The 25,368-nt window shown below is 42.9% G+C and overlaps 2 protein-coding genes across 2 annotated transcripts; one reads left to right on the top strand and one right to left on the bottom strand.

Moving 5' to 3' along the window:
- Window positions 1-6,628: 6,628 nt before the first annotated feature.
- On the bottom strand, window positions 6,629-10,974 carry LOC121576596 (ADP-ribosylation factor 4-like). Its single transcript, XM_041889850.2, has 6 exons — window positions 10,743-10,974; window positions 10,137-10,217; window positions 9,127-9,236; window positions 8,921-8,992; window positions 6,897-7,022; window positions 6,629-6,805 (listed from the first exon to the last, which is right to left on the bottom strand). Exons 1-6 carry the CDS (start codon window positions 10,807-10,809, stop codon window positions 6,719-6,721), a joined length of 543 nt encoding a protein of 180 aa, XP_041745784.2. The 5' UTR covers window positions 10,810-10,974; the 3' UTR covers window positions 6,629-6,718.
- A 4,197-nt stretch (window positions 10,975-15,171) lies between these two features.
- si:dkey-30c15.2 (uncharacterized protein LOC558938 homolog) lies at window positions 15,172-23,416 on the top strand. The gene is made up of 12 exons (XM_045223372.1): window positions 15,172-15,280; window positions 15,441-15,484; window positions 18,264-18,327; window positions 19,568-19,702; window positions 20,319-20,414; window positions 20,505-20,554; window positions 20,672-20,791; window positions 20,940-20,985; window positions 21,081-21,152; window positions 21,317-21,467; window positions 21,796-21,869; window positions 22,281-23,416. Exons 1-12 carry the CDS (start codon window positions 15,245-15,247, stop codon window positions 22,437-22,439), a joined length of 1,047 nt encoding a protein of 348 aa, XP_045079307.1. The 5' UTR covers window positions 15,172-15,244; the 3' UTR covers window positions 22,440-23,416.
- Window positions 23,417-25,368: the final 1,952 nt, after the last annotated feature.

The raw sequence follows: 25,368 nt of genomic DNA, 5'->3' as shown, positions 1-25,368 counted from the left end.
GACAAGATTGTAGACCTACACAAGGCTGGAATGGGCTAAAAGACCATCGCCAAGCAGCTTGGTGAGAAGATGACAACAGTTGGTGCGATTATTCGCAAATGGAAGAAACACAAAATAACTGTCAATCTCCCTCGGCCTGGGGCTCCATGCAAGATCTCACCTCGTGGAGTTGCAATGATCATGAGAACGGTGAGGAATCAGCCCAGAACTACACGGGAGGATCTTGTCAATGATCTCAAGGCAGCTGGGACCATAGTCACCAAGAAAACAATTGGTAACACACTACACCGTGAAGGACTGAAATCCTGCAGCGCCCGCAAGGTCCCCCTGCTCAAGAAAGCACGTATACATGCCCGTCTGAAGTTTGCCAATGAACATCTGAATGATTCAGAGGAGAACTGGGTGAAAGTGTTGTGGTCAGATGAGACCAAAATAGAGCTCTTTGGCATCAACTCAATTCGCCATGTTTGGAGGAAGAGGAATGCTGCCTATGACCCCAAGAACACCATCCCCACCGTCAAACATGGAGGTGGAAACATTATTTTCAGCCAGGGAATTGAAAATGACAATGACCCAAAACACACGGCCAAGGCAACAAAGGAGTGGCTCAAGAAGAAGCACATTAAGGTCCTGGAGTGGCCTAGCCAGTCTCCAGACCTTCATCCCATAGAAAATCTGTGGAGGGAGCTGAAGGTTCGAGTTGCCAAACGTCAGCCTCGAAACCTTAATGACTTGGAGAAGATCTGCAAAGAGGAGTGGGACAAAATCCCTCCTGAGATGTGCGCAAACCTGGTGGCCAACTACAAGAAACGTCTGACCTCTGTGATTGCCAACAAGTGTTTTGTCACCAAGTACTAAGTCATGTTTTGCAGAGGGGTCAAATACTTATTTCCCTCATTAAATGTTTCTTTGTTAACCGCTCAACACAGAATAGCCGCATGTATTCTTCATACTATAAAATAATATAAAATAATGCCACGGAATTCTAAGCAATTCTTGTCTGCTAAATGAACTAGTGTCGCCCACAACCATATGGCATAGCCAGATCAGGGCCTGACATAAGGACAACTCAGAGTATGCTAGTCTGTTCTTCTGAAATAGACTACATTTTCTTCATATCATGTTTCTTTAGACCTGTCTAAAATAAATAATGGATTTATTGTGATGGTGTAGGCTATATTACATGGATTTATTAGACTTAAAATGTAGACGTTCTAAAGGTCTGCATCAGTGGCTTGTAGGCTATGCTTGGAAGCCAGGAGATGCTAAATGTGTTTATATTAGTTAACGGTCAATTACCATGAGACCGGCAGTTATTTGCTTGACAATCACCTGCTGACAAAATGTAATGACCGCCACAGCCCTAGTCACCGGCTTCATTAACAAGTGCATCCACGACGTCTTCCCCAGAAGAAATGGGTTACAGGCAACATCGAAACTGAGCTAAAGGCTTAAGCTGTCACTTTCAAGGAGTGGGACACTAATCCGGACGCTTATAAGAAATCACGCCTCAGACGAGCCATCAAACAGGCAAAGCGTCAATATAGGACTATGATCGAATCCTACTACGCCGCTCTGGCGCTCGACAGACATGGCAGGGCTTGCAAAGTATAAATACAAACGGAAACCCAGCCACAAGCTTCCCTGCGAAGCAAGCCTACCAGATCATCTAAATGCCTTCTATGCAAGCAACACTGAACCATGCATGAGAGCACCAGCTGTTCCGGATGACTGTGTGATCTCGCTTTTGTAATGGGACATTTTTAATTGTATGTGTCCACATAACTGAGTTGTGACTAACCTTGTGAAACTGTGTGAAACTGTCCTATTATCATCTCCTGTTCTGGGGAGTATAATCCTGTGTTGCAAAAACAGCTGCACGTGTGTCCTTGTACAGATAAAAACAGAACAGAGTTCCGCCCAAGAAGAAACTATAAAGATATGTGCTTATCACCCAATGCTTCGGAATTCAGACTGCGCTGTGTAAATCTGTTATTCTCCTGAGCTCAGAAAAATAAAGAATCTTAGTTTGACTTGGACTCCAGCAAATCCTTATTTTATCATATCCACCACACTCTCCATAGCCGATGTAAGACTTTTAAACAGGTTAACATTTGCAAGGCCGCGGGGCCAGACGGAATACCAGGACTCGTACTCAGAGCATGCGCTGACCAGCTGGCAAGTGTCTTCACTGACATTTTCAACCTATCCCTTACCCGGTCTGTAATACCATCTTGTTTCAAGTAGACCACCATAGTCCCCGTGCCAATAAACACCAAGGTAACCTGCCTAAATTACTATCATTCCGTAGCGTTAACATTTATAGTCATGAAATGCTTTGAAAGGCTGGTCATGGCTCACATCAACACCATCATCCCAGACACCCTGGACCCACTCCAATTCACATACCTCCCCAACAGATCCACAGATGACAGAATCTCTATTGCACTCCACACTGCCCTCACCCACCTGGACAAAAGGAATACCTATGTAAGAATGCTGTTCATTGACTACAGCTCAGCATTCAACCCCATAGTCCCCTCAAAGCTCATAACCAATCTCAGTACCCTGGGACTGAACAACTCCCTCTGCAACTAAATCATGGACTTCATGACTGGCCACCCCCAGGCAGTGAGGGTAGGCAACAACACATCAGACACGCTGACCATCACCACGGGGGCCTCTCAGGGGTGTGCTTATCCCCTCCTGTACTCCCTGTTCACCCAGGCGTGGCTGTACACAACCCAAACACCATCATCAAGGATGCTGACACGACGGTGGTAGGACTGAACACTGATGACAATGAGGCAGACAGCCCATAGGAAGGTCAGAGACCTGGCAGTGTTGTGCCAGGACAACCTCTCCCTCAAAGTCAGCAAGACAAAGGATCTGATCGTGGACTACAAGAAACAGAGGAGCGAGCACACACCCCATCCACATCGATGGGGCTGTAGTGGAGCGGGTCAAGAGCTTCAAGTTCCTCGGTGTCCACATCACTACGGAATTAACATGGTCCACACACATCCACACAGTTGTGAAGAGGGCACGACAGCGCCTCGTCCCCCTCAGGAGGTTGAAAAGACTTGGCATGGGCCCTCAACTGCACCATTGAGAGCATCTTGATTGGCTGCATCACCGCAAGGCGCTACAGAGGGTGGTGAGTATGGCCCAGTACATCACTCAAGCTGAGCTCCCTGCCATCCAAGACCTCTATACCAGGTGGTGTCAAAGGAAGGCCCAGAAAATTGTCAAAGACTCCAGCCACCCAAGCCATAGACTGTTCTCTTTGCTAATGCACCAAGTCTGGAACCAACAGGACCCTGAACAGCTTCTACCCCCAAGCCATAAGACCGCTAAATAGCTAATCAAATAGCTACCCGGACTACCTGCATTGACCCTTTTTTGCACCAACTTTCTTGCACTGACTATGCACACTCACACATAATTACATTGACGCCACACACTCATCACATACGCTGCTGCCACTGTCTATTATCTATCCTGTTGCCTAGTCACTTTACCCCTGCCTACAGTATATCTACCTCAACTACCTCGTACCCCTGCACATCGACTCGATACTGGTACTCCCTGTACATAGCCATGTTATTTTAACTCTTTATTGTTATTCACTATGTATTCCACTTGTTACTATTTCATTTCTTTCTTTATTTTAAATATCTATATTGTTGCAAAAGGACCCGTAAGTAAACATTTCACTGTTAGTGGACACCTGTTGTTTACAAAGCATGTGACAAATAATTTTTAATTTGACTCAACCTCTCTTTGCTGTAACACAAATAAAAGGCAGGTAGCTTAGTGGTTAAGAGCGTTGTGCCAGTAACTGAAAGATCGCTGGTTCTAATCCCCGAGCCGACTAGGTGAAAAATCTGTCGATGTTCCCTTGAGCAAGGCACTTAACCCTAATTGCTTATGTAAGTCGCTCTGGATAAGCGCGTCTGCTAAATGACTCAAATGTAAATAAAAGGAAACTTGTGAATATTATTGTGAGGATCATTCCTACTGTATTGTTTGACCAATCCACTCTCTTTACTCCATAACAAATTACTTATCTGTAATTTGAGACAAAGAGATCACTCACAGTCATATTTCATACTACTGACTTAGCACAAACACAGCTTATACCCAACCCCTCCCAACAGAAACTACCTGGGGTGACACACACACACACACACACAACCATGCTAACTACTCCCTCTGGTGGATTACAACTGCCATCTCATGATCTGTCTGAACATTTCAGTCCTCTATTAGAGGTTCCCAAACTCGTGCAACCGGGGGGGGGGGGCCCAGGACCGTTTTGTTTTTTGCCCTAGCACTACACAGCTGATTCACAGCTTGATGATGAGTTGGTTATTTGAATCAGCTGTGTAGCACATTAGAAAGGTACATTTACATTTAGCAGACGCTTTTATCCATTACGACTTACAGGAGCAATTAGGGTTAAGTGCCTTGTTCAAGGGCACATAGATTTTTCACTTAGTTGGCTCTGGGATTCGAACCAGCGACCTTTCGGTTACTGGCCCAACGCTAGGCTACCTGCCGCCCAATTTCCATTATAAACTAAGACAACTGGTGTGATATCATTATACCTGAAAGTACCTGATAACACAAACTAAAGATTCTTCTAGTCGATGTACAGCACGACAACAGGAAGGGCAAAGAGACGTGGGCTCCGGGATGACGTTTACCCTAGGTACAGATCTAGGATCAGCTTCCCCTCCCCAAATCCTAACCTTAACCATTAGTGGGGAAAATGCTAAACTGACCCAAGATCAGCGTCTATGGGCAACTTCACCCTACACCGAGATGTGGCAGTGTGGACTATGGTTTCACACCCCCTCGATACTTTAGGTAAAACCTGACTGAGGCACTGTGTGAAATCAAGGACATTTGACAGAAAAGTATTTTGCATCAGTTTGGTCCTCGTTTCATCTCATTAAAGATTGCCACTCAGCCAGTCAAGTGAATGCGCAGTCACCCTCCAGGTTTCTCTAGTGTTGGCTTTGGAACGATACCAGAAGGGAGCCTATTCACTTCCACCAGAGAGACCTAAAGCTTTTGGCCACCAAACATGAAGCATTACATTAAACATTCCTTAACGCAATCTACAGAGAATTACATACGTATACTGAAATATCCAGATCACATGAACCCAGACAAGCTAAATGTAATCCTCAGAAAAATACAATTTAAAACAGGTGAATTTATTTAGAGATCTTTTGTAAAACAATTAGTTATCACATCATTCAAAGTTGTGTAGCAGCTTCCTGCAGCATTGGTCAGTTGGAATGTATGCCTAGCTCAAGGAGATGGTGTAGGTGTGTGTGTGTGGAAGGGTCAGATTAAGCGTGCAAAATCTGCCATCAAAATCAGCCAGAAGAGCGCTCCTAGCCACAAGCATGCGCAGCTGAGCCAAAGCATGCCACTGCACTATACAACACTGATATTGACCTTGTTCCAATGCTTAGAAAACACATCCTTTCTGCTGCTTTCCTTTCCTTCCTTGAGGTCATCAAAGATTGGACAAGTGAGGACAAGGTTTCCACTGCATTGTTTCAAGCCAATACTTCTTAAATCTGTAATACCTTTCAAGGAAGGGCAGGAGGGAAGAAAGCATTTAAGTATTAGAACAGGCCCAGTCTGGGTTAGGTGCTGCTTATTCTAACTAAACAGCCTCCTGTGGTTTCAGCTTGCTCGAGGTAGAAGTTGTACCTAACCACAGCTCCTGGATCAGGTTTACCCATCCTAACCTGAACCATAAAGGGGGATGAAAAAGTATCCAGCCCGTTTCAATGTTTAGTGGCAGCAACTACCTATCCATTTCAGATTCCCACAGCTTACATCAAAGCACATAAGGAAATGGGTTATTACATTAAAAAAGGGCAATAGTCAAGAATCTCCTCTTTTCTATGTGGAGAGCCCAAAGCAAACCTACCCTACAATGAGATGGCGAAAATAGGAAGTACCAGGAGCCAACTGTTTCCTGTGATTCCATTCACTGGGAGGAATTCCATTTGGCTCCCAGTGCAGAAAGACTTCCTCAAACATCTGGAGGTTTATGGCATCACTGTCTTCATCTCATTCTAGAAGCTTCTGTCCCTTACCGAGGTGACATAGAATGGCAATGATGTCACAGGGGTGAGGGGTAAAGGGTTGTTTCAGTGAAAATGTCCATGAGGTCTAGTGGAGCTGAACAGTTTGAGGTAGAAGTTGCTCTTAACCACAGACCTAGGATCAGATTACAACACCCCCAATCCTAATCTTAACCATAGGCATATACACACACAAAAAAGTCTGACCCAGGATCAGTGTTTGGGGGCAACTTTGACCCAGCTGAACACTGTGCAGAGGAAGGAGAGGGGGCGTCTCCATGGTGTCTCAGAGCAGCCATTTCCCAAACATGCAACTGAGAGCGACAGCTTATCTGGTGCGAGACATGAGGTTGGGGAAAAAGTGAAGATTAGACGAGTATCTGAAGGGATGACAGTAAAGTAAAAGAAAGTAAAAAGAGTAGTAAAATAATAATAAGATGTTCCAATAGGTATTGATTGCATTGTCCACAAGTTCCGTCCATTCTAGGAGCACAAGTTCTTCAAGATAAAACATGTCTTGATTAAAGGGGTCAGTCTTTCTCTCCGAGGTGTTCTCGACCTCCTTTTATCGTTCTCTGCTTCTTGCTCTCCTGTGATGTCCGGTATTATTGCTTTGACAGCTCGTTGGAAAGCCAGTCCAGTCCTTCATACAGTCCTGTGCCCTGGGTCGCACAGGTCGCCTGCACGTGCCACTAAGAAGAGCGAGAGAAAGAAAAACATTGAGAAGAGTGTGCCTGCATATGTCTATGTCGGTGTTTACACAGGCGTGAGTGAGAGACTCACCACTCTGCTGCGGAGGCTCTGCAGTCCCAGTTTGTCTGTGAGGTCGCTGACCGCCATAGCGTTGGGAAGGTCCTGCTTGTTAGCAAAAACCAGTAACACTGCTTCTCTCAACTCATCCTCCTGGAGCTGGGGGGGCAGAGTGATTAGATCGCTAGTTTGAGATACTGAGCTCTTGCTCAGAAAGTCAACAAGTTTCAAAGTTTATTCCCCACGTGCACAGGATACAACAGGTGTAAAACAGTACAGTGACATTCTTACCTTGAGAGGTCTTTTCCAACAATGCAGTGATAACATAGACAATAGAAAATATAATAAAAATAAACTACGACGCAAGTTAAAAGAACACAAGAATGCAAGTATATACATGTCAGTGCCACTACCTTATTCAATGTACAGGAGTGGTTAAGGTGGGTTTATACATAAAACGTGACTGGTAATAGGCTATACATGCAAGCTGGGCTGAAAAGTGACTGGTAGCAGGAATATATAAATAAGTTTGGTAATATACTAATTATATATACAAACACATAAACAGGAGTAAGTGACCAGTAGCAGGATAAATACTAATGCTATTGGCAATCAATGTACAGCAGCTTAAGGGAGTAATAAATCTAATCAAATAATTTTAGCAGCAGCATAAATTGTGTCTGAGTGGGTAGAGACCTGTGGATAGTCTGTGGGAGAAGAGTAGTTGTCGGCCATTTAACAGTTATGGCCATGGGATAGAAGCTGTTTAGGAGTGTTTGTCTGAGCCTTTATGCACTGGTACCGCCTGCCGAACGGGAGCATGGAGAACAGTCCATGTCTCGGGTGGCTGGTGTTTTGGCAATTTTTCAGGCCTTTCTTAGACACCACCTGGCGTGTACGTCCTGGATGGCTGGGAGCTCGCCCCCAGTAATGCGCTGGGCCGTCCGCACCACCCTCTGTAGGGCCTTCCGGACGCGGGCAGTTGCCATATTAGACGGTGATACAACCAGTCAGGATGCTCTCAGTAGTCCCGTGTAGCTCAGTTGGTAGAGCATGGCGTTTGCAATGCCAGGGTTGTGGGTTCGTTTCCCACAGGGGGCCAGTATGGATTATTTTATTTTTTTATACATGTATGCACTCACTAACTGTTAGTCGATAAGAGCGTCTGCTAAATGACTAAAATTTTAAATTAGTGCAGCTGTAAAAGTTCCTCATGATCTGAGGGGGAAGAGGCGTTGCAGTGCCTTCTTCACAACCATTCTGGTGTGAGAGGACCATGTCGAGTCCTCAGTTATGTGGACACAGAGGAACTTGATGCTCTTGACCCTCTCCACTGCAGCCCCGTCAATGTAAATGGGGGTGTGCACCCCCACCAAGTTTCAACGTCCAATCAATTATAAATAAATACACCAGGCAAAGACATTTTGCAAGTCTATAGGCCTACAAACCATACCAACAGTAAATATACCTAACCAGGGCTCTAAAGTGTGACAAATTTGGTTGCATATGTTACTAAATATTTTGCTGTGTGACCAGGAGTTTTATTTTGGGAGCACTGTGTGAAAAATCTCCCAAATAATTGCTGTAATGATAAGGCGTCGCTGTACCGTTGTACAGGGGGGAATAAGCTTGAAATGGGCATGGTCTAATTGACTAAACCACCAAAAACAACCAACAAGTTTCGATTTCTTAATGAACCAGAAAATCAGTAGTTATTTCTGGTTGTTTATCAAAGTTAGCTGGTTAACTCATTGAACGTGCTTTGTAGTATACCCCTCTGGTAACTTTACCAGTATATCCAGGTATTTGTATCAACATTTTAGCTTTTATAATTAACTAATGTTTTTACAATGTTAAATACTAGTTTCTAGGGCACAACATGTGCGTCAAGAGTAGCTAGAATTAATTTAGGCCCAATATAGGCTGTATCTCAATCAATAAAAAAGAATTCGTATTTTCAGGTGTTCCTAAATTTCATATGGTGCTTCTAACTTTTTAAAGTTGGGAGCACCAGTGCTACCAATATATTTTTTTTTAATTTAGAGCCCTGTACCCACCATTTTGGAGAGTTCCTCTGCAGATTCAGCCACTCTCTCTCTGTCGTTGCTGTCTACTACAAAGATCAGACCCTGAGGGAGGAACACAAAGTCAGAGAAGGGCAGGGACAGTCAGAGAGGAGGATGCCCTGAGGCATTACATGAGAGGAGTAAAAGAGTAGGCTGTAGTGTAGCCTCCCCGGTTTCCTTTTAGTGCATGCGTTTACCTGTGTGTTCTGGAAGTAGTGTCTCCAGAGGGGTCTGATCTTGTCCTGACCACCCACATCCCACACCGTGAAGCAGATGTTCTTATACTCCACCGTCTCCACGTTAAAGCCTGTCACCCACACACACCATTAAGGGCGTTAAATAAATATCAGACATTTCTAATTTCCAGTGTTCAAAAACAATTGGAGTCACATGAGCTATCACCTTGGAAACTTTGAGGGTGTGTGGTGGACCTGTATGTATGTACGTATTGGGTTTAAAATGTCAATCCCACATTTTATGGATGGCAATAGATTATTAGGCTATATACACAATGTGTACAAAACATTAGGAACACCTTCCTAATATTGAGTTGCAACCCTTTTGCCCTCAGAACAGCTTCAATTCGTCGGGGCTTGGACTCTACTAGGTGTCGAAAGCGTTCCACAGGGATGCTGACTCCAATGCTTCCCACAGTTGTGTCAAGTTGGCTGGATGTAATGTGGGTGGAGGACCATTCTTGATTTACACAGGAAACTGTTGAGTGTGAAAAACCCAGCAGCGTTGCAGTTCTTGACACTCAAACGGTGAACCTGGTACCTACTACCATACCTAGTTCAAAGGCACTTAAATATTTTGTCTTGCCCATTCACCCTCTGAATGGTACAATCCATGTCTCAATTGTCTCAAGGCTTAAAAATCCTTCTTTAATTAACCTGTCTCCTCCCCTTCATCTACACTGATTGAAGTGGCTTTAACACGTGACATCAATAAGAGATCATAGCTGTCATCTGGATTTACCTGGTCAGCCGATGTCATGGAAAGAGCAGGCGTTCCTAATGTTTTGTACACTTAGTGTATGAATGTGATTAGTGACTGTCCAATATACCTAGCTATGTTGACTATCTCGTTAAGTTAGCTCTCAATCGTACCTCAATTTAAAATCAACAAAGGTAAATAGAGTAGGAACAGTTGAGACTGGAAGGTGAAAGGAGGCGGGTGTGACCGTTTAAGTGTGTGTGTGTTTTACCAATAGTTGGAATGGTGGTCACTATTTCTCCCAGCTTCAGTTTGTACAATATAGTGGTTTTCCCTGCGGCATCCAAGCCCACTGAGAAAACACAAACAATGTTATGATCAAAATAATTCTCATTCGCACATACAACTGCAAGCATGAGTGAGCAATGACAAAATAACAAATGTCTACACTGTCACTTTTATTGACTACCCATATCGATACAGCTGCTTGAAGATACGAAAACCGATCAGAAAAAGCTAAGAAGATGGCTAGCTAACGTTAGCTAGAACTAGCAAACTACTCTGCTAGACTAGATAGGGATTTTGACACGACAGTGTCAGTGAACCACCAAAAAATAAGCTAGCTACAGTACTGTAGCAATCAGCAACACTTTAACAAATATTTACTAACGTTAAATACTTTAATGTTAACTAACGTAGCTAATGTTACCGTTACTATTAGTATTCAAGCTAAACCATTTGGGTCAAACAAATCAGTTTTTCTTTATAGGTTACTTAATCAATAAAGACTCCCGTGGCGTGAGGTTTTACATTTGAAAGCTAAAGTTAGACAGCTGACCTGACATCTTTAGCTAGTTAGCGAACAGCCGACACTTACCCATAAGTATTCTCATCTGTTTCTTGCCGAACAGCCTGGTAAAAACTGACGAGATTAGGAGCCCCATGTTGTGCGTGAATGTCTAAATTTGAAGAAAAGCTTTTTTAAATTCTCGTCGTTGTTGAGACGAGGCGTGAATCGTTCTGTTTGTGACTCCCAAATTAAGAATCGTTTATTTCTGTCCTCTGATTCTGCTGCCACGTCCGGGCCAACGTGGAACTCGCGACGTCATCTATTTGACTCAACTTTATTAGTAATACAGTGGGTTCAATGTGGTGATCGAAATTGAACAACAGCAATAATATTAACAAACTAATGCAAGGACAATTGTCTTGACAAAAATTATCGTAAGTAAAACGACTCTGCATTTACGGGTTCGATCAACCCAACACTACTAATTTGTATCACATAAAAAAATGAGTAAAAAGGTAAATTGTTGTTCACACTGTTTATTTGCCAGCCAGCCAGCTGCAGTTCCATTGTGTGGCAGCAGATGTCAGTACAACACCCTGTCATTGCAACGCGAACTAATGTCACATCAGATAGATATACCCCTCTTTGGTTAGTATTTCCCGAGGAAGAGTCGAAGTACTGTATCTATATAGAAGTACAAAGGTATGTGGACACCCCTTCAAACTAGTGGTTTCGGCTATTTCAGCCACACCCGTTGCTGACAGGTGTATAAAATCTGAAGAGCTCAGTGACATTCAACATGGCACCGTCATAGGATGCCACCTTTTCAACAAGTCAGTTCGTCAAATGTCTGCCCTGCTAGAGCTGCCCTGGTCAATTGTAAGTCAAGTGGAAATGTCTAGGAGCAACATTGGCTCAGCGCGAAGTGGTAGGCCACACAAGCTCACAGAACGGGACCGCCTAGTGCTGAAGCACGAAGCACATCAAAATCTGTCCTCGGTTGCAACACTGACTACCGAGTTCCAAACTCCCTCTGGAAGCAACATCAGCACAATAACTGTTTGTCGGGAGCTTCATGAAATGGGTTTCCATGGCCGAGCAGCCGCACACAAGCCTAAGATCACAATTTGCAATGCCAAGCATCAGCTGGAGTGGCGTAAAGCTTGCCGCCATTGGACTCTGGAGCAGTGGAAACGCGTTCTCTGGAGTGATAAATCACACTTCACCATCTGCCAGTCCAACGGACTAATCTGGGTTTGGCAGATGCCAGGAGAACGCTACCTGCCCGAATGCATAGTGCCAACTGTAACGTTTGGTGGAGGAGGAATATTGGTCTGGGTCTGTTTTTCATGTTTCGGGCTAGGCCCCTTAGTTCCAGTGAAGGGAAATCTTAACGCTACAGCATACAATTACATTCTAAACGATTCTGTGCTTCCAACTTTGTGGCAACAGTTTGGGGAAGGCTCTTTCCTGTTTCAGTATGGCAAAGCTGAAAGTGAACGTGCATGAAATGAGGTCCATACAGAAATGGTTTGTCGAGATCGGTGTGGAAGAACTTGACTGGCCTGCACATAGCCCTGACCTCAACCCCATCAAACACTTTGGGATGAATTGGAACACAGACTGCAAGCCAGTCCTAATCTCCCAACATCAGTGCCCAACCTCACTAATGCTTTTGTGGCTGAATGGAAGCAAGACCCGCAGCAATGTTCCAACATCTAGTGGAAAGCCTTCCCAGAAGAGTGGAGGCTGTTATAGCAGCAAAGGGGGGACAAATTCCATATTAATGTCCATGATTTTGGAATGAGATGTTCGAAGAGCAGGTGTCCACATACCGTCGGAAGTTTACATACACCTCAGCCAAATACATTGAAACTCAGTTTTTCACAATTCCTGACATTTAATCCTAGTAAAAATTTCCTGTCTTAGGTCAGTTAGGATCACCACTTTATTTTAAGAATGTGAAATGTCAGTATAATGAGAGAATGATTTATTTCAGCTTTTATTTATTTCATCACATTCCCAGTGGGTCAGAAGTTTACATACACTCAATTAGTATTTGGTAGCATTGCCTTTAAATTGTTTAACTTGGGTCAAACGTTTCGGGTAGCCTTCCACAAGCTTCCCACAATAAATTGGGTGAATTTTGGCCCAATCCTCCTGACAGAGCTGGTGTAACTGAGTCAGGTTTGTAGGCCTCCTTGCTCGCACATGCTTTTTCAGTTCTGCCCACACATTTTCTATAGGATTGAGGTCAGGGCTTTGTGATGGCCACTCCAATACCTTGACTTTGTTGTCCTTAAGCCATTTTGCCATAACTTTGGAAGTATGCTTGGGGTCTTTGTCCATTTGGAAGACCCATTTGCGACTAAGCTTTAACTTCCTGACTGATGTCTTGAGATGTTGCTTCAATATATCCACATAATTTTCCTTCCTCATGATGCCATCTATTTTGTGAAGTGCACCAGTCCCTCCTGCAGCAAAGCACCCCCACAACATGATGCTGCCACCCCCGTGCTTCACGGTTGGGATGGTGTTCTTCGGCTTGCAAGTCCTCATTTTTCCTCCAAACATAACAATGGTCATTATGGCCAAACAGTTCTATTTTTGTTTCATCAGACCAGAGGACATTTCTCCAAAAAGTACGATCTTTGTCCCAATGTGCAGTTGCAAACCGTAGTCTGGCTTTTTTATGTTGGTTTTGGAGCAGTGGCTTCTTCCTTGCTGAGCGGCCTTTCAGGTTATGTCAATATAGGACTCGTTTTTACTGTGAATATAGTTACTTTTGTACCTGTTTCCTCCAGCATCTTCACAAGGTCCTTTGCTGTTGTTCTGGATTTGATTTGCACTTTTCGCACCAAAGTACGTTCATCTCTAGGAGACAGAACACATCTCCTTCCTGAGCGGTATGACGGCTGCGTGGTCCCATGGTGTTTATACTTGCGTACTATTGTTTGTACAGATGAACGTGGTACCTTCAGGCATTTGGAAATTGCTCCCAAGGATGAACCAGACTTGTGGAGGTCTACCATTTTTTTCTGAGGTCTTGGCTGATTTCTTTTGATTTTCCCATGATGTCAAGCAAAGAGGCACTGAGTTTGAAGGTAGGCCTTGAAATACATCCACAGGTACACCTCCAATTGACTCAAATGATGTCAATTAGCCTATCAGAAACTTATAAATCCATGACATCATTTTCTGGAATATTCCAAGCTGTTTAAAGGCACAGTCAACTTAGTGTATGTAAACTTCTGACCCACTGGAATTGTGATACAGTGAATTATAAGTGAAATAATCTGTCTGTAAACAATTGTTGGAAAAATTACTTGTGTCATGCACAAAGTAGATGTCCTAACCGACTTGCCAAAACTATAGTTTGTTAACAATACATTTGTGGAGTGGTTGAAAAACGAGTTTTAATGACTCCAACCTAAGTGTATGTAAACTTCCGACTTCAACTGTAGGTAATCTTTGGTATTTCTCAGCGCATCATAGCATCTGACAGCACAATTTAACTTCAGCATACATTTTTTCATCCTCCTCATCATGCATGTCATTAAATTCTGAAGTGTGAGGTATGTCATGTGTTTGTTTCTGCAACGGGCAGTGACCAATGTCACACATTATGGCTATTGTTTGAAATATAAACACGCATGGACTACGCGAACACACACACACACACACACACACGACAGATGTAGAGCACACCTGACTAACTGAGAATGTTCTGTGCAATTGATGAGCAAAACTTGAGACTTCTGTGTTATTAGGAGTGTGCTGCCCTAATCAATCAATCACATATATTTAATAGAGCCCTTTTTACATCAGCAGTTGTCACAAAGTGCTTATACAGCTACCCAGCCTAAAACAAGAGCAAGCAATGCAGATGTGGAAGCACAGTGGCTAGGAAAAACTCCCTAGAAAGGCAGGAACCTAGGAAGAAACCTAGAGAGAAACCAGGCTCTGAGGGGTGGCCAGTCCTCTTCTTGCTGTGCTGGTGGAGATTATAAGAGTACATGGCCATTAAGACCAGATCGTTCAAGATGTTCAAATATTCATAGATGACCAGCATGGTCAAATAATAATCACAGTGGTTACAGAGGGTGCAACAGATACCTAGGGCAGCTAGCCTACTATCATAGCCTACTATCACAGAGAAACGTGTTATCCAGGTATTTAGAGTAAACAATGTTTTTACTGCATTTTAGTATTTCTCCACTGTATTTGTGTGTCCCAAAAATAAATAACTCTATGGCCCCATATTCTGGAATCTCCAGGTTATGCAAGGATGCATTTCCTTCTCTGGCCTTTTCTAAAAATGTCCAAACCTGTATGAGTCGTGGTTCATTGACAGGCAAAAGAAAGACATGCACGGCATTTCCGAGGGGACATTCCTACACGACAGGTCCAAGGTGCAGATGTCTATGTGCCATGGGCGGGGCCGTCTGTTAATAACCCACTCAGATTTATGGAAATAATCATATATTTTTGGCAGTGGACCACATGGATAACGCTTTCTTAATTTCAGGCTAAGGACAGGTGCGCTTTGAATAACTTTGCCTAGGTGGTAATTGTGCGGCTCATTCACTATGGATCCTTTGAATGGAACTTTAAGTAACGACCAGGTAAGAAATATTTTTTCACTGATTAGTGCAAGTAAATTGATGTGTATATCCTAAACCATACAGAACTGCAATGGAGCTATAGGCCCAGGGTCAGTCTGTTTTATATAGTAGGCTATTTTAACACACTATTGAATTGATTTGAATTTTTTCCTTTATTTAGATCACTGGTCTCTCGACTGTGTACCTGGTATCTCTGTCTTTAAGGTAAGCACATCTGTGACACATGGAAGTAAAGTATTGCATTCATGTTGGCTAGAATTTAAGGACATTTACAGTGAGGGAAAAAAGTATTTGATCCCCTGCTGATTTTGTGCGTTTGCCCACTGACAAAGAAATCATCAGTCTATAATTTTAATGGTAGGTTTATTTGAACAGTGAGAGACAGAATAACAACAAACAAATCCAGAAAAACGCATGTCAAAAATGTTATAAATTGATTTGCATTTTAATGAGGGAAATAAGTATTTGACCCCTCTGCAAAACATGACTTAGTACCTGGTGGCAAAACCCTTGTTGGCAATCACAGAGATCAGACGTTTCTTGTAGTTGGCCACCAGGTTTGCACACATCTCAGGAGGGATTTTGTCCCACTCCTCTTTGCAGATCTCCTCCAAGTCATTAAGGTTTCGAGGCTGACGTTTGGCAACTCGAACCTTTAGCTCCCTCCACAGATTTTCTATGGGATGAAGGTCTGGAGACTGGCTAGGCCACTCCAGGACCTTAATGTGCTTCTTCTTGAGCCACTCCTTTGTTGCCTTGGCCGTGTGTTTTGGGTCATTGTCATGCTGGAATACCCATCCACGACCCATTTTCAATGCCCTGGCTGAGGGAAGGAGGTTCTCACCCAAGATTTGACGGTACATGGCTCCGTCCATCGTCCCTTTGATGCGGTGAAGTTGTCCTGTCCCCTTAGCAGAAAAACACCCCCAAAGCATAATGTTTCCACCTCCATGTTTGACGGTGGGGATGGTGTTCTTAGGGTAAAAGGCAGCATTCCTCCTCCTCCAAACACGGCGAGTTGAGTTGATGCCAAAGAGCTCCATTTTGGTCTCATCTGACCACAACACTTTCACCCAGTTCTCCACTGAATCATTCAGATGTTCATTGGCAAACTTCAGACGGACATGTATATGTGCTTTCTTGAGCAGGGGGACCTTGCGGGCGCTGCAGGATTTCAGTCCTTCACGGCTTAGTGTGTTACCAATTGTTTTCTTGGTGACTATGGTCCCAGCTGCCTTGAGATCATTGACAAGATCCTCCCGTGTAGTTCTGGGCTGATTCCTCACCGTTCTCAAAAATGTATGCACGCATGACTGTAAGTCGCTTTGGATAAAAGCGTCTGCTAAATGGCATATTATTATTATTATTATTATTATTATTATTATCATTGCAACTCCACGAGGTGAGATCTTGCATGGAGCCCCAGGCCGAGGGAGATTGACAGTTATTTTGTGTTTCTTCCGAATAATCGCACCAACTGTTGTCACCTTCTCACCGGGCTGCTTGGCGATGGCCTTGTAGCCCATTCCAGCCTTGTGTAGGTCTACAATCTTGTCCCTGACATCCTTGGAGAGCTCTTTAGTCTTGGCCATGGTGGAGAGTTTGGAATCTGATTGATTGATTGCTTCTGTGGACAGGTGTCTTTTATACAGGTAACAAGCTGAGATTAGGAGCACTCCCTTTAAGAGTGTGCTCCTAATCTCAGCTTGTTACCTGTATAAAAGACACCTGGGAGCCAGAAATATTTCTGATTGAGAGGGGGTAAAATACTTATTTCCCTCATTAAAATGCAAATCAATTTATAACATTTTCGACATGTGTTTTTCTGGAATTTTTTTTGTTATTCTGTCTCTCACTGTTCAAATAAACCTACCATTCAAATTATAGACTGATGATTTCTTTGTCAGTGGGCAAACGTACAAAATCAGCAGGGGATCAAATACTTTTTTCCCTCACTGTAGGTGTAACTGTTTCTACATTTATCTGCTCTTAAGTGTTGTGCAAATATCTTTACCAATGTGTTTTCAAATAATAAAAAAAATTATATAATATGCCATTTAGCAGACGCTTTTATCCAAAGCGACTTACAGTCATGTGTGCATACATTTTTACGAATGGGTGGTCCCGGGGATCGAACCCACTACCCTGGCATTACAAGCGCCATGCTCTACCAATTGAGCTACAGAGGACCACAAATCAAACCAAATCAAACCAATTTATAGGGGCTAGTCTAGAACATATTTTAGTTTGTTGTTGTTGTTGAAAATGTAGTCTAGCAAGCTACACCACTGAGAAGATGACTTCATGCGTGTCAAGTCATAATAAGACAGTTGGCCTTCCATCTTTTCAGATTCATATTTCTTCAGTGTTGCCAGTCAGACCAGTTGAGCAACCTAACATGCATGTGACTAACGCAGTGCTGAATGTATCCTAACTCTTCATAACCTCAGCCCATAGAAAAATATAAAGCACTGTGTTTCTATGTCTAACGCATTAAGAAGGAAAGAAATTCGACAAATTAACTTTTAAGAATGCACACCTGTTAACTGAAATGAAGCTGGTTGAGAGAATGCCAAGAGTGTGCAAAGCTGTCATCAAGGCAAAGGGTGGCTACTTTGAAGAATCTCAAATCTCAAATATATTTTAATTTGTTGAACACTTTTTTGTTTACTACATGATTCCATATGTGTTATTTCATAGTTTTGATGTCTTCACTATTATTCTACAATTTAGAAAATAGTAAAAATAAAGAAAAACCCTTGAATGAGTAGGTGTGTCCAAAACTTTGACTGGTACTGTACATTACATTTGATCTTGGATTTTATATTTCTTTATTGTATTCCATGGGTTTCTGTTTCAATTTGATTGTATTCATTTTCCATCACAACCTGTGTGAACATGCTGAATGACATGATTGAATGTTATGTAATGGTGCTATAATTTTATACTATCAGTATTGAGGTATTTTACTTTCTGCTTACAGTTTGATTGGGAGTTTTTCAGTGCTGGTTGTTTCCATCGCAAGGAGGAGGCACTTACAAGAACAGGTAGGTGGATGAGAAGAAAATGTTTGATTGTGTGTGTGTGTGTGTTCGTGCGTGTGTGTGTGTGTGCGTATGTGTACCTGTGTGTGTGTGTGTGTGTGAGTGTGCTAATGCAACTTAGTTATTGTAAAAATGATTTCCAAGGCGGTGTCTTGGCTAAATATCTGTTTACCAGGCTCACTCTCATTAATATGTAACTACCTGAACATTGCAGATAGAATAGTCATGAATAGAGCTGACATGATTCCTTACTCTAAATGTCAAATAGAGGCATGCATTTTCTACAAAACCTAATCATTATGTTCCAAAACGTTGTGGCCTACTGAACATGGCCCCGGCTACTCCCTCTCTGTCTGTCTGTGTCTATACTCCCTCATTGAGGCAGAACTATAGGACTGCATGGTCTATCAACTCTAGCTAAAGTCAGAGAGGCACGTTCTAGTAGGGTCACAGGGGCTGGTTGGACAAAGGGAAAATAATACCTGAACTATAGAACAGGGAACAAACAGTGATATTACGTATTTTATACAGGATTAGTTAATGTTTGAAATATTGTGAGCTGCATAAGGATTTGGAGGATGAGGACATTCCATGTATTTATTTCTATCACTGGTGGGTGCCAGAAGGTATGCGGCCCAAGATAGCTGGGGGGCCACTGTTGCTAATCTTAGAAGGAGTACGTGATGGAATATCCTGACTAGGGTGCAACACGATACCATATAGGGTGATCCTATATGTGGTGAGGAGTGACACTCAATAATGGTTGGCAACTGTTGGATAGAATTAGCTTGCAAACAAGTATATAAGCTAAGAGATTTCCTTTGTTCAGTGAGTTCAGATAGCAATGGGCCACCCACGTGCCGTTTGCTATGTGAACCCGGTACCGCAATATTAAATACTTTGAATCAACTCTCCATCTAAGTGTTTAACTATTCTCTTGCATCCTGAATTAATTGACACTGGAGAAACTCCTCATAACAAACAGTAACAGTACAAACTATTCACTGAATGTCCATACATACAATAACCCATCCAGAGCACTGTCAGTAGTTTGGTGATGGGACCAATGTGACCCTTGACACAGTCTTACAGACGCTGTAACACCACGGCTATGAATGATATCAAGTCTATTTCCATTTACCTCAAGCACATTAGACAGGCTATATTCTGTGGCCATTGATGTACAATGTTGTTGTCATTTTCTCTTAGTTTTGCTAACACACAAATGCCTGTGTCTCTCTAGGTGCAGCCCCTGGTCCAGCTGGCTCTAGCTGATCTGTTGGCAGCAGCCACCCTGATGTTCACCAACGTAATGAATGAGACTGACAGCTTCACCCACAGTGTGTTAATCTGTAAACGCCTACTGCCTCTGTCACTGGTGAGCCAGCCTACAGTGGTTCTTATTCGTAGGGATAGTGCACTATAATAATCCTCATCTTAGAATGAACATTTTATAGATACAATAGAGTTCAATTTTGTACTTGGTCCCCTTTAAATACACTCTATAGCTTTGAGACGCACTACAGAACTGTGAATAGCCAAACAATTTCTTGAAATATGGTTTATAAAAAGACAAGAACGCTTGTGTGCTCACCTCTAGACTAAGGTATAGATAAGGCATAGATACTGTATATATGTCTTTGAGTGCTACAGCGTGAGTGATCCAACTTTAAAAGCATTTTCATTAATGTATGTTTAGACTTTACATTCACATATCAGCAGACGAATGTGCAGGTCAGACAGAACACGCAGTACATTTGGGGTGGATGAACTGTTCTATACTGTGTTATGTCATGGAGCATGACATTATGCCGTGTCATTTATAGGGACCGAGTGTGAAGAAGCGAAGTTTTACAGCTTGTCCTTTTCTATTATAGACCTTTAATTGTGTGCGCTTGCTGTTCTTGACACTTTACGGTGTGCTTTTTTCTATACATTTAACAGTGTGTGTGTTTGTGTGTGTGTATGGTGTGTGTGTGTGTTCTCTGTTCCAGACGTTTTACTGTGTGTCGTTCCTGCTGGTGATAGTGTATGCTTGGGAGTCAAAGCATGCCATCGAGGGATGGCGGGAGAGACCAAGAGAGGAAGAGGTGAGGACCCAACCCTCCACCAAGTGCACACACACACACCTCGACTCTGTTTGATTCATTCTAAAATCAAATATCTCTTTCTCCCCCCAGTCCCAGTGTAGACGAAGGGTGGTGGTTTTGCCTGTATATACACTTGTATGGTGAGTCACAATTTAATTTCCAACTAAAAACGTCCCTGCTTTAAACCAAACGGATCTGCGTAGTGTCTTAAAAGCAACACATATCCCTAACTTTTTGTGTGTGTGATGCCCCTTCAGGTTTACGCCGTTGGTGATGTACTTTGCGTACATTATGACTTTAGTCCTGACCACAGCGGACTTGGTACCAGCCAGCCACGGGACGGCAAACAACAGTGAAGTTAGCACATACTGCACCAGGTGTGTGTGTGTGTCTTTGTCAAGATTTGTCCTAATCATTTGCATAATGCTTATGACACTAATGAGAGAAAAGGTAGATACTCTAGCAAAAACAATTGTATGAACAAAATGGTTTCCTTATCTCACATCTCTCTGTGTTTCTTCCTAGCTGTATCCTCTTCCTACATATCTGGAGGGACCACTGCTCAGATATAGTGAGTAAATACCTGGGTTCCACCTGTGTTGTATCTGTGTGTTTATAAAAGGACTGGACATGATTGAATGAGATCTTGTTTGTTTTGTTTTCCAGGAACAGATCCATGACATGTTCATGCGATGCTTCCTCTTCTTCAGTGTGATACTAGTGTTGGTGTGCTGCACGGTAAGTACCATAAATCTTCACTAGTCTAGCATACAACACGCAATATAGTTAACATATAAACATGGGTTCATTTACAGTAGTTTAAGTAGTTTACAGCCAATATAATGAAGAATGATGATCATGAAAATGATGAGTAATGATGATGATGTACTGTACCTGTACAGGTGGTTTACTACAAGGTGGGCAGCTTGTATCGCAGTTACGAGGAGGGACTATTTCCTGTGGAGGGAGACGCACGTTCCAGGAAACGACTGAGGGGTGTGTTCTCCACTGTTCGCTACATGATAGTGGTTATCATCTTCTGCTGGACACCAGGTACACAAAGTCATCCCAACAAACACACACACACACACAAACACACCAGGCTGGTGGGAGGATCTATAAGAGGATGGGATCATTGTGATGGCTGGAATAGAATCAATGGAATGGTAACAAACACACACAACACATGGAAACAACGTGTTTTACTCCGTTCCATTGATTCCATTCCAGCCATTACAATGAGCCCGTCCTCCTATAGCTCCTTCCACCAGCCTCCTCTACACACACACACACACACACACACACACACACACACACACACACACACACACACATTCGCATTGTATGTGTGTATTGCCAACCAATTTTCTCCTATCCCCAGCTCTTCTTCTAGTTGTCCTGTCTGTGATGCCAGACATACCTCAAGAGAAGCTCTTCCCCCTCTATGTTATACAGGTCAGTATTTCTATACAACTATCTCTCTGCTGACTGCAGACATACATAGCCCTGCTAAGACACCATCACCCAGAATTAATTGCCCTTTCCCCTAGAGAGCGATCTTTAGCGATGTAAAATCAATAATGACACTAAGATAAGCACCCATAATGCTTTATGCTTACCCACTGGGCACAGATGTCAGTCAGTTCAATGTCTAGTTTTGATTTACATTTGGTTGAGTTGTCAACTAATGTGAATTCAATGTGAAATCAACAAAAAAATTTAATCATGTCATTGGATTTAGGTTCAAAGTTAGGTGAAAAAAAAGAAAAATGCCCTTATGTTAATTACATTTTGCAAATCCAATCAGTTTTCCACATAGATTTTTTGAGTTGGGTCCCACTATACTCCATCGTTGTGTCTCTGCAGGCGGTGACGGTGTCGCTGCAGGGCTGTCTGAACAGCGTGGTCTACGCCTGGAGACGACCAAACTTCAGAGACGCTGTGCTTGGAGAGAGGATGCCCCTGCTCAGCCAAGACGCCCCCCTGTCCTTCTTTGACGAATCACTGAGGGGGCCGCCAGAGTGACGGAAGAGGAAGTGAGACATTCTACTCGCTATTTTTTTCTGGTTCATATACAGTCAATAAACTAAGCAGACCAGACCCAGCATTGGTGCCTATGGGAGAGCCACCCCCTTAAGCAGACTGAAACTGACCATTTTTGTTCAATGGTAATCAGCCTGACTGGGACATCTCATCTATTTACAATTTTTGGTGCCGCCCTTGACGCCTGACCTCTAACCCCTGACCCCTGACTCGAGAGACGCTGCTGGGCTGCTGGTGGAATTCTCCCTCTGGCCCAGATCTAGAAGTTTACCCTGCTCAAATACTAACCTTCACCATTGAGGGAAGCGATGCAACACTGGCCTTAGATCAGTTTCTAGGGATAACTTCATTCCTCTACTCCCACTGGGATGGTTTTCCGGAGCCAAGACAATGGAGTTGACTATGTACTTATTTGAGTGTTATTTATTCTGAAAATAATCTTCAATGCTTTCATATTCCTTTTTTAGTACCATGGTATTTCTGTAAGATGGGTTGATGAGGTGATTATTATGATGAGTTGTAGAGCCAGATGGGCCGGAGAATAGTAGGAGTCAACATGACATGACAATGATCATCGTTTGATTGATTAATTGGTTGATATGGTTTACAAAGCACATCCTTAAGGCGTGGGGGATGGGCCCCTTTCCAACTTTCCAATAGATAGCTAGAGCAAGTATGGCAGGAATTGTGTAGAACTTAGCAAACAATATAACAAGCAAGCATAGCAAGCTATCATTTGTACACATTCACAGTCTTTTGTATCAGGTTGTAAGTCACTCTGGACAAGAGCGTCTAACAAACGACTAAAATGTCAATGTAAATATAGTATCACCCTGAACAAATTGTAGAAAGATCAGGGGTATGTTTTTTATTCTATCATTTGACATCAATGTTCCCTTAATTTTGGGGGGGCATTTAGCAAACTTGAACGTTGTGAAAATTCTGTGCAACTTCCAGTGCGCATTTACTGTGAACACTGAGGCTGTACCCGCTTTAAGTTACAGTTTTAACAGTGGCCAAGTAGGCTACTGTTGCTATTTGATCATAATGTAGGCCTACCAGAGTGGCCTACCATCAAAAACAATGGAGAAAATACCATAACATTTTAACGTGAAAATAGCTGTTCTATCAATCAGCCTACAGTAGCAGCCAATGTGTTGTGTTCAATGTAGGCCTACAGTGGGGGAAAAAAGTATTTAGTCAGCCACCAATTGTGCAAGTTCTCCCACTTAAAAAGATGAGAGAGGCCTGTAATTTTCATCATAGGTACACGTCAACTATGACAGACAAATTGAGATTTTTTTTCTCCAGAAAATCACATTGTAGGATTTTTAATTAATTTATTTGCAAATTATGGTGGAAAATAAGTATTTGGTCACCTACAAACAAGCAAGATTTCTGGCTCTCACAGACCTGTAACTTCTTCTTTAAGAGGCTCCTCTGTCCTCCACTCGTTACCTGTATTAATGGCACCTGTTTGAACTTGTTATCAGTATAAAAGACACATTTCCACAACAGTCACACTCCAAACTCCACTATGGCCAAGACCAAAGAGCTGTCAAAGGACACCAGAAACAAAATTGTAGACCTGCACCAGGCTGGGAAGACTGAATCTGCAATAGGTAAGCAGCTTGGTTTGAAGAAATCAACTGTGGGAGCAATTATTAGGAAAGGGAAGACATACAAGACCACTGATAATCTCCCTCGATCTGGGGCTCCACGCAAGATCTCACCCCGTGGGGTCAAAATGATCACAAGAACGGTGAGCAAAAATCCCAGAACCACACGGGGGGACCTAGTGAATGACCTGCAGAGAGCTGGGACCAAAGTAACAAAGCCTACCATCAGTAACACACTACGCCGCCAGGGACTCAAATCCTGCAGTGCCAGACGTGTCCCCCTGCTTAAGCCAGTACATGTCCAGGCCCGTCTGAAGTTTGCTAGAGTGCATTTGGATGATCCAGAAGAGGATTGGGAGAATGTCATATGGTCAGATGAAACCAAAATAGAACTTTTTTGTAAAAACTCAACTCGTCGTGTTTGGAGGACAAAGAATGCTGAGTTGCATCCAAAGAACACCATACCTACTGTGAAGCATGGGGGTGGAAAGATCATGCTTTGGGGCTGTTTTTCTGCAAAGGGACCAGGACGACTGATCCGTGTAAAGGAAAGAATGAATGGGGCCATGTATCGTGAGATTTTGAGTGAAAACCTCCTTCCATCAGCAAGGGCATTGAAGATAAAACGTGTCTGGGTCTTTCAGCATGACAATGATCCCAAACACACCGCCCGGGCAACGAAGGAGTGGCTTCGTAAGAAGCATTTCAAGGTCCTGGAGTGGCCTAGCCAGTCTCCAGATCTCAACCCCCATAGAAAATCTTTGGAGGGAGTTGAAAGTCTGTGTTGCCCAGCGACAGCCCCAAAACATCACTGCTCTAGAGGAGATCTGCATGGAGGAATGGGCCAAAATACCAGCAACAGTGTGTGAAAACCTTGTGAAGACTTACAGAAAACGTTTGACCTGTGTCATTGCCAACAAAGGGTATATAACAAAGTATTGAGAAACTTTTGTTATTGACCAAATACTTATTTTCCACCATAATTTGCAAATAAATTCATTACAAATCCTACAATGTGATTTTCTGGATTTTTTTCCCTCATTTTGTCTGTCATAGTTGACGTGTACCTATGATGAAAATTACAGGCCTCTCTCATCTTTTTAAGTGGGAGAACATGCACAATTGGTGGCTGACTAAATACTTTTTTTCCCCACTGTACATTCTGTGAGACTTTTGAAAAAAACATGCAGGGTTTGACATTAACTTGTTTATCCACTTGTCCTTCAGACAAAGAGGTGACTGAATGTTGTTGTGCTGTTTGATGCAAGAAACCACTTTACAAAATAAAATGC

Source organism: Coregonus clupeaformis, chromosome 11 (assembly GCF_020615455.1).
Source record: "Coregonus clupeaformis isolate EN_2021a chromosome 11, ASM2061545v1, whole genome shotgun sequence".
NCBI lineage: Eukaryota > Metazoa > Chordata > Actinopteri > Salmoniformes > Salmonidae > Coregonus > Coregonus clupeaformis.
This window is presented reverse-complemented; position numbering and strand designations above follow the sequence as displayed.